Source organism: Anguilla rostrata, chromosome 2 (genome assembly GCF_018555375.3).
Source record: "Anguilla rostrata isolate EN2019 chromosome 2, ASM1855537v3, whole genome shotgun sequence".
Classification (NCBI taxonomy): domain Eukaryota; kingdom Metazoa; phylum Chordata; class Actinopteri; order Anguilliformes; family Anguillidae; genus Anguilla; species Anguilla rostrata.
Window position 1 is genome coordinate 39954910 of NC_057934.1, and position 9601 is coordinate 39964510.

A 9601-nucleotide genomic window follows, 5' to 3' on the forward strand; every position below is an offset into this window, starting at 1 on the left:
TTAATGTCCTGTAGTGTCTAGTCAGTTAGTGTCCCTTATTTTTATCCTCTACTCCCACATCTCAGTGTAGAACACCCATATTCTATGATCACCCCATGCCCCCTCTCTCCCCTTCCATCAGACACCGTACAGCACTGGCAGGACAGCGACTATGTGGCAGTGTACCACAGGGGGCGCTACTTCCGATTATGGGTATACAAGGCAGGCAGGATGCTGACCTCGCGAGAGATCGAGCTCCAGATCCAGAAGATCTTGGATGACTCCTCCTCCCCTTTGCCTGGAGAGGACAAGCTGGGGGCTCTGACTGCAGGAGACAGGCGAGTTATCCTGAGAAAGCGGAGATGGGTTGGGGCAAGATGTGGGGAGGGGGGGGGGGCATCGCCAGGAGGACAACGTGAACATTACCATTTGGTTTGGGATGCTGTTTTTTGTTTGTGTGATTGAATGATTTTGGAAGAAGAATCACTAAATAGGCCTTGATCAAGTGTATCAGTCTCATTAATTAATAATATACTTGAAGTACTGTAATAAAAACATTGTTGGATGAAGTTGTTATTGCCCATTTTATTTATTTATGTTTTTATTGGGCTCGTTGTTCTTCGCAGAGTGCCATGGGCGAAGGTTCGAAAGCAGTTTTTCAGCACTGGAGTCAACAAGCGATCGCTGGACTGTATCGAGAAAGCTGCTTTCTTTGTCACCCTGGATGACGATGAGCAAGGAATGATGGGAGATGATCCAGCTGCCAGCCTGGATCGCTATGCTAAGTCCCTTCTCCATGGGAAGTGTTATGACAGGTAGGTGTATCACGGATGCCATTGCAGGTCTTAAGCTTTCAGCTCCGTACAGTTCACTGAATGACTTCTTACTGCTTAGTATGCACAGAAAAGTAAAGCAAATAATACAAAAATAAATAAATTAAGGCAGATTTGTGAGGTTATGGAGGACTAAACATGCAAAAATGAAATTAATATATAAATGAATATGGAATTACATAAGTGGGGCAGGGTCACTGGTTGCTCACACATTCAGGCAAAAGCAGAAGCCCAACAAATGTTGATGTGCCTATTAAAGTATAGTGGCTTTTTTTATCCGTTTCTGGCACATCCATTCCGGACATAGGCTGCTTAAAGAAATAGCTTAAATAAATAATGCATTCACAACAATTGTTCAATGTGAACAAATCCTGTATGGGAATGAAAGCATGTTGCAAAAATACAAAACGCAGAAATTAAGCTTCATAATAACAAGTTAAGTCATGCTTGTGTTTGGTCAGTTAGTCTTCTACAAGGGTACAGCAAAAAAAGGAGTATACACTCAAGATGAAATTCCAAATATACTAATAAATTGATAGAAAACAATAAAAATTGTTGGGGAAAAAAACAACCTGCTGCTAAATTTAGCTGGGAATTGTGACATTAGTCACTTATGCCAACTTTGGCTAAATCTCTGATTAATGACCAATTGCTTCCTAGCTAGCTAGCTAGTGAGGCTAATGTCACTAGCTATCCCACTTGCAGGGTTGAAGAACTGTCTTCATGGCTGTGTCTTCAAACATTTACAGAAATGAGTTTTTACTAGGTACTTGCAAAGGAGTGTCATTATTTCAATCCAACACTCACACGTTCATTTCATTTTGGTGGGTTTATTCCTCCCTAGTATGCAAGCGGTAGGTTTGTAACTGAATATTGCCATTTGAAATGTCATAGTAAGCTTTTGATTACTTCTGACTACTTTTCCATCCTTTCCATTATTTTCACATCAGTTTGCACATTTGTACTGTAGAAGAGCTGTGTGGTAGGGCCGGAGTGCAACAGATTAGCAGTTTCCAGGCAGGGCACTGCTGTCGTACCCTTGAGCAAGTTACTTAACCTGAATTGCTTCGGCAAATATGCTCCCACGTTAAATGGGTTGCATGTAAATAATTTACTCTGAATAAGACCATACTAAATGGCTAAATTGTAAAAGCACTATTAGCATCTGATCCTTTCTTCTCCTCCTCATCCTCCCACTCTGCTAGGTGGTTTGATAAGTCCTTCTCTGTGGTGGTGTATAAGAATGGAAAGAATGGCCTGAACGCGGAACACTCGTGGGCCGACGCTCCGGTCGTGGCACACCTGTGGGAGGTGAGCTGAAAGGCGCTGTTGTCATGTGAGCGGGCGTGTGAGTGCATGCGTGTGTACACACTGAGCTCTGTCCATCCAGGCAAAGGTGTGCATGGGCTGAGGGTCTGGCGATGTTGGAAAGAACAGTAGCCTGCTCTGTGACTGCTGAGCTACAAATTATTCATGTAACATTCAGTGTTCTTCTTTGTGCAGGTGGTCTTGGGGCCAACATTTCTAAAATTACTTGGGAAATATTTTTAGAATGCTCATCTGACAATGGGGAGGAAAATGAATGGCAGCAATCTCATGACTTAACATTAACATCCTGGGATAATGGTATAACTGGCCGGGCTTCTTTTTGCAAGACCACAGACCCCTGCCTGAACTTAGGGTGTGACCTTTGATCCGTGTAGTGAAAGCGTGTACATAAATGGTGTAGATGTGTGGATATATATCTGTGCTGTGTGTGAATCATAATAATTATAGTATTATGTAGATGTGTGGTACAAATGCCTTTTGGAAATCTAAATATATACCTGTAAGTGCAGTGTGCGAATTAGGCTAAGTGTAGTGTGGTGTAGATGTGTGGATCAGGGCTGAAATGGTTAAAATTAAATAAACATCTGGTTAATTTTTTTCCTTTTCTCCGACCTCCCCAACGTTGAATCGAACCTAGTAACCTGTCTCAAAACCTATTGTCTTAGTGACCGTGTTTCAAAAAATAATGATAAACATGGGTAAGGTGAAGAGTTTTTTTTTTTTTTTTTTTTGGTTGTGCAACTGTCATTCTGTGATATGCACATGTCATTTGACGTATTAGTCATGACTGACTGACTGCATGAAACTCTCCCACCCATCACCGCCCGACCCGAGTTAGAAAAAGAAATGCATTCTGTGGGTGATGGAAAACACAGTGGGCAGACAATATCACACTGTGGGCAGACAATATCATACTGTGTTAGCACTGAATAACTTGGCATGGGGTATACAGAGTTACGAAAAAATGACCACATGAGAATTGATGATGGAAATGACGGGGAAACATTGATAGGAAGAGGCGCAACTATGAAATGACTCACAGCAGCTCAAACTAATAATCTGATTAACTCCAGGCATGTACAAGGTGTAGGGCAGCAGCAGCTAGAGAGGTAATTGAAATACAGGCATAAGTCGCATCCAGAAGTTGACTTGAACATAAACCGACAGTAATGTTAACATTGTCCACATTGAGAGATGAGAATCAGCATTGTTTGCTCTAACAAATCCACTGCGATAGCTTACACAGTAGCCTAACAAATGAAATGATTCCTCTTGCTTTATCGTGACACAGTCAGTCAACCATGCGGCAGCTGGGGCCTGAATTCACTGCAATAACAAGCACTGATTTGGCCTCCTCATTTTCAGTAAGAAAACCAAAGGCATAGACAAAACATCACCAATAATATATCAGGCTATGACAAATACCACCACCATGGTAAATATATTGTGTCTTACCCTTTAATGTCTTCGTCCTCGACTTCCACTTTGCAAATGCGTTCATAGTAGGCTATTTGCGAATTCCGGCTTCCTGACAACGTCCGACTCGGCCATCAATAAACTGAAGTGCGGTCAGGCGTTGCTGTCCCATTGTGGCATGTGGAGGCCTACTGGTTGGCTACGCGCTGCCCATTGTGGCGTGTGGAGGCCTACTGGTTGGCTACTAGTAGAAGTGGTGTCGCCGGTAGTACCATTAGCAGGTAGCAGCAGCAACTCAAAAAATAAAAACAGCTGCTGTAGAGTAATTATACCTTCTGCATAACTGCTGCAGAGTTGGACCTCTCTGTTTCTTCAATTCGCGCTTTGCAAACCCATGTGGACAATACTGATGTATTGTATAATACCTGTATCTCTGTCTTGGCTGTTTCTTGGATTATTGCACCATGTAAATTGTTGCATGTAATCTGAACCAATTCTGCCTTTTTGCAGTTTGTTTTGGCCACTGACAGTTTCCAGCTGGGTTATGATGAAGAGGGCCACTGCAAGGGTGATGTGGACCCAAAGTTACCCCAACCACAGAGACTGTCCTGGGAGATTCCCCCAGAGGTATGTGCTTGTCTGTTTCTAGTCTGTCTTTGTCAGTCTGTCACTTGTCTGTGTGTCTGTATGATATTTTCAGAAAATAAATATAAAGATATAGTAATATATACAATATTTTCAATGATTAATGTATGTCATAATCATCCTCAATTACAATGACTATTGATAGGTTTGAACAATTCAGTTACTTCCTGTGTCTTAATGTCTTCTGAACACACATTCCCACACTCTGACTTCCCACTATGTAAGTGTCAACTAAACATTACATTTTAGGCCTTTAGCAGACACTCTTATCCAGAGCGACTTGCACAGTGTACATTTTTTGTAGATACAATCCAGTTGCACAGCTGGATGTTTACTGAAGAACTTTGGATATTTACTGAAGCAATTTACTTTGCAACCTCAGTGCCCTGCTAGGGAATCAAACTGCAGTAGCAAGCCCAGTAAAGTTGCTTTAGGTCAGCTCAGTAACACCACCCTTTAAAGACTGCAGAATGTTAGCACATTTAGTCAGAGCATCTTCCTGTGGCAAAAGACTTGGCGCTCATGTTTACTAGAAGGATTATCCTTTTACACATGCCACTTAAGCGCTATCTTGTGATTGAAGTTCCTCTGTGTAGTGGCCAGTGTGTAGTATGAACTCGGAATTTGGGTAAATTTGAGAGCCTACCAAATGATCTGGTGGGAAAAGACTGATTGATTGTCTCTGTCTGGTCAGTGACAAAAATAAGAGCCAAGAGATTGGTGATTCTCTGATTGCAACATGAACACTTTATACCAAGTATAATTTCTTGTCAAAGGCAGTTTTGTGTCAAAATTTACCTTGCTAAAAATGACCCTAGCATCAGAGGGCAGGGAGTCCAAGGGTGCCGAGTAGAAGGAGAAGACAGAGGGAGAAGGAATATGTGCCTGGGCACCAACTCCTGCCTGAGTGGGATTTGTTGTAGGCTGGCTATAACTATGGATGGGGCTAGTGCCATTATCGTGCTGAAAGAAACAATAGGTAGTTGATAGTGGCCTGGGGAGGGCCTCAGCATCACAAAGTGAGCAGACAAAATCAGGTAAAAACGAAGGTTGACTTGACTCCTTTTATTCAGTCGCAAACAGTGAACAGCACAATCTTCCAACAAAATATGAAAATAGTCCTGGAGTCAGCCCTTAGGGGGAGAAAGGGCAGGCAAACAGAACTGGTAGCCTGAACAAAAGAACCACCAAATAACCAGTCCCAAAACAGTCCTTAATCTCTGCCCTGTAGGCTTGTGAACTAGGCCTTTTATTAGGCCTGGTGATTAGGGAATCATTGTAATCACTACAGCTGTGGCTGTACCTGTGTGTGGGGCTGGTGCTGCCCCCAGCACCCCAGCTCCCGTCCTGGCACCACAGAAGTTTGAACCACAGCTTGACACACACTGACCTTAGCTAGCTAGCTACTTTCAGCCAGGTGTCCCATATTTTGTTGTGGGCCGTAACTTTAGCTAGGACTGTTTTGGCAGGCTAACCAGTTAACTTATATATATACCATATATAAATAGTTGTTACTAGAAAACTGCAGGTTGTTAAGAGGATATCATTTTTATTTTTGGAAGGTTCATGCTGTTTAGTCATTTATTTATGGGACAGTAATACCCCCTTACCCGTTGTACCTCTTCTCTTATCTACCACCACCAACATCCTCCCTGAGGAAATCATTGCATTTCCAACCTCCTCTATCACCCCCCTGCTGTCGGCCGTCTGCCATCTCTAAGCTTTTTTTCAGTGTACTTCAGTGCTGTGTGTTTTCCTGTGTGTTCTCACTATGTCCCTGTGCTACAGTGCGAGTGCTTTCTGGTTTTCTGTGTGTCAGAGTCTGAACAGATCCCTCTGTATTTTAGTGTGAAGAGGTGGTGAGCCAGTCTTTGGCGGTGGCCCAGGCTCTGGCTGACGACGTGGACTTCCACGTTTTCTCCTTCAGCGACTTTGGAAAAGGAAAAATTAAAAAGTGCAGAATTAGTCCAGATGCCTTTATTCAGCTTGCTCTGCAGCTGGCTTATTACAGGGTAAGATGGAGATGTCTTGTTTTATTTAATTATTTATTCAAAATGCTGTTTTCTGACTTTGTTGAGCGGCCTGAAGAACTGTATTGCTTCGATGTTCATTGATTGAAGAAAAAAAATAAACCAAAGCGGTAACCAAAGTAACTGAACATGATGCACGTAACACCCTGCTTTACAAGATAGCGCTTCTAAGATTTGGGCAAATTACTCCAGATGACATCAGGAGTCCGGTGAGAAAAACTCCTCCCATCTAATCATGTTTGTGTATTTGTCCTTTGTCAATCAAGCAATTCATGTGTCGATACAATTGCCGCAGCCCATGGTCCATTTTTCTATGCTATGCTATGCGTGGCAAATTGTGGTCACTCAATCACTCACTCACTCACGCACTCACTCACTCACGGACAACCTTTGAGGGAGGTTTGGTGGGACGCATGCGCAGGTGGTGCTTCGTTTAGTAGGACGCATGCGCAGGTGGTACAGCACGACATTTTTAAACACAGCTTTATTGCCTTACGTTACTTTAGCTAGCCCTAACATGTTTGCGTTTTGCCTACTTTAGCTAACCTAGTTAGCGCGTACAGATCGCCTACTTTAATTAATCTAGATAGTGTGTACTAAGGCTGTCAAAAGTGCCATGAAATTGAGTTAGATTATTAGCTTTTGTAATTAGTTAGAATATATTCGAATATCATTTGCCTATAATTCACAAAAATAAGCTGCTTATTATCGGGCGCAATATGCACGTGACGCTCCCTCTAAACTGGCCTACGCGTTATTGTCCACAAGCGGGCAGTAGAATAGAGGACATCGGTGAACTTTAATACTGAGTTACTACATCTGGGGCCTCATTTATAAAACGTATTTTAGATCAACTGTGTGGCGCGTGCGTAGAAAATCAGGTCAAAGTAGTGATTTATAAAATTTCAACATCACTCGGTTTGACTGTGGAAACGGTCGTGGCTCTACGTCAGGTCTTCACTTGACGGAAGCTAGCTGACCAGTAACGTTCGGTGTCCATGGAGCTGAGTATCACCGGAGGTTATTGGCAAGGAAAACCAGACGATCCACTTGCTCTGGGTCCAGGACAGAAAGTTTTTTGTTGACGGAGGAAGTAACGTTAGCACAGGAAATGAACTTTGCGTGCATGAACATGATTTGCCGCATGAAATTAAAGCCTGCATGTTAATTACAATACGCGGGATCCAAAACTAATATTCGAATGCTCAAATTTAGGTTTGAACTTTAAAAAACGAAAGATTTTCAAATAGTTTTCGAACTTCAAATATTTTTTGACAGCCCTAGTGTGTACGGATGCTATCCTGCACGCATGAGTAGGAGCTAAGGACACACGGCTACAACCACCAATACAGATGTATGGACACACGGAAGACAGCAAATAATGTTACGGAGGTGAGGACGTGCCATAGCTAGCTAGCTGTATAGTACAGAGGGCAAAACGGAGCTTTAGAATGTCGCCAGCAGTGTATGTGCGTGACAAGTAGTGAGTGGTACTGTGCTGTTAGCCTTTATTGATCGCCTTACAAGGTTCATGTAAAGTAGCTAGCACAATCTGACAACACTAACCCATGTAAATGTAATGTAAATTTAATTACCTTTACATTTGTGTGGAAAACTGACCCCACCCACAGGCCAGAAACGTTTCGTCCTTCAGGTCATTTTTTGCCCTGCGCTCTGTGATTGTGGATGGGGCCTACTTTTTCATTCCTCCTCCGTCTTCCTTTCAGGACAGAGGGCTTTTTTGTCTGACGTACGAGGCCTCTATGACTCGCCTGTTCAGAGAAGGGAGAACGGAGACCGTGCGGTCCTGCACCAACGAGAGCTGTGCCTTTGTGAAAGCGCTCGAGAGTGGAGAGGTAGGACGTGTTTTTGTGCGGCTATATGGTCATATTGAACTTTCACGTTCTATTTATACTGCTTTATTTTATTTAATTGAACCTTCATTCATGCAGAGAGGTCCTAATGAGTCCAAGGTCTCTCTTTCAGAGGAGCCCTGTTATGAGTTTCATTTCATCAGGACCCCCAACCCTCATTGTGTCTCTGTACTGTCCCTGAAGGATGAAGACCTTTGCAGACGCCTGCTTCGACTGGCTACGGACAAGCACCAGAATCTGTACCGAATGGCAATGACAGGGGCAGGGATAGACAGACACCTCTTCTGCCTTTACGTGGTCTCTAAGTACCTGGGACTGGAGTCACCTTTCCTGAAAGAGGTGAGTTGAAAGAGGAATAACTTGGCAATGGTGGCTTGCACAATGAGAATATATTTGGAATTCCATAAAATAGGAGTGTGGCATTCGCTCCGCAGGAGAGGCGGGTTGGTCTCTGTTGCGCCTGCTGGTGGAGAGAGCACACGCACCTGGGCTGCGTTAGCTAATCAGCCCAGTTGCTTAATGGTGTGCTGCTCCCCACAGTTCGGGGCCGAGACCGGGAGCTCACATCGAGAGCGTGTTTCTTTGAGTTTCATTTAATTTCAGTTTTGTTTCTTTTAATAAGACGAGGAACAGTGAACCCCCACTGAAAAGTCGGAGGAGCTGGTCTTTTGTGCTCGGACAAATCTCCAGAAATAAAACAAAACTAAAATCATAGCAGCGCTCTCAGTGTGAGCTCCCGGAAACATATCTTTATTTCATTTTTGGGTGAACTTCTCCTTTAAGTACTGTCTCGATCAGTGGACAGTCAGCTTGTGCATACCAAATATCCAGCAAATAAATAATAATAATACTCAACTTCCAACCTGAGTAGAAAGGCACGTTACTTTACTTATATAAATACATGTAGGGAACTGTCTTCCATTTCAGGTGCTGTCAGAGCCTTGGCGCTTGTCCACCAGTCAGACTCCAGTTCAGCAGGTTGAGCTCTTTGACCTGGTCAACCACCCAGAGTACATTTCCTGTGGCGGGGGCTTTGGTCCGGTCAGTACTTTGCTTTTGTCTCATAACATTATGTCTGAACTGTTTCGACAAGTAACACAAGCTTGAAGGAACTTAGTCCTGGCTGGCTTTCAGGTCATCTCTCGAGGTCAAGTTGGCTGTTAGTTTATTTAATACATTTTTTAAAATCTCTCTGTCTGTACTACTTCTAGGTGGCTGATGATGGTTATGGCGTGTCCTATATTATAGTGGGGGAAAACATGATCAACTTCCACGTCTCCTGCAAGCACTCCTGTGCACAGACTGTGAGTATGCTTGATCACACAATATGTGCATGAAAACCCTCCCCATTGGCTAATGTTATGTTGATTTATGTTTGCTAAAATGTTCTTTTATCATTGTTGACAATCTTCCTCTTCAAACATACTCTAGTGTAGACTGAAAGGTGATAAGGCCTAATAACGCCTAATGATTCCCTATCTTAATGATGGTGGCT

The 9601-nt window shown here is 43.1% G+C and overlaps 2 protein-coding genes across 9 annotated transcripts in view; both read left to right on the plus strand.

Annotated features, from left to right (window-relative positions):
* Positions 1-9601, plus strand: part of LOC135248004 (uncharacterized) — a 93206-nt gene that overhangs the window by 52184 nt on the left and 31421 nt on the right. The window lies entirely within an intron of this gene.
* Positions 1-9601, plus strand: part of LOC135248000 (carnitine O-palmitoyltransferase 1, liver isoform-like) — a 34284-nt gene that overhangs the window by 16928 nt on the left and 7755 nt on the right. For both annotated transcript variants that reach the window (XM_064322050.1, XM_064322051.1), the window contains exons 10-18: positions 122-317; positions 606-794; positions 2018-2123; positions 4068-4184; positions 6050-6214; positions 7960-8088; positions 8290-8445; positions 9034-9147; positions 9318-9410. In XM_064322050.1, coding sequence (XP_064178120.1) covers positions 122-317; positions 606-794; positions 2018-2123; positions 4068-4184; positions 6050-6214; positions 7960-8088; positions 8290-8445; positions 9034-9147; positions 9318-9410 — 1265 coding nt within the window. The remainder of the gene's footprint in view (positions 1-121; positions 318-605; positions 795-2017; positions 2124-4067; positions 4185-6049; positions 6215-7959; positions 8089-8289; positions 8446-9033; positions 9148-9317; positions 9411-9601) is intronic.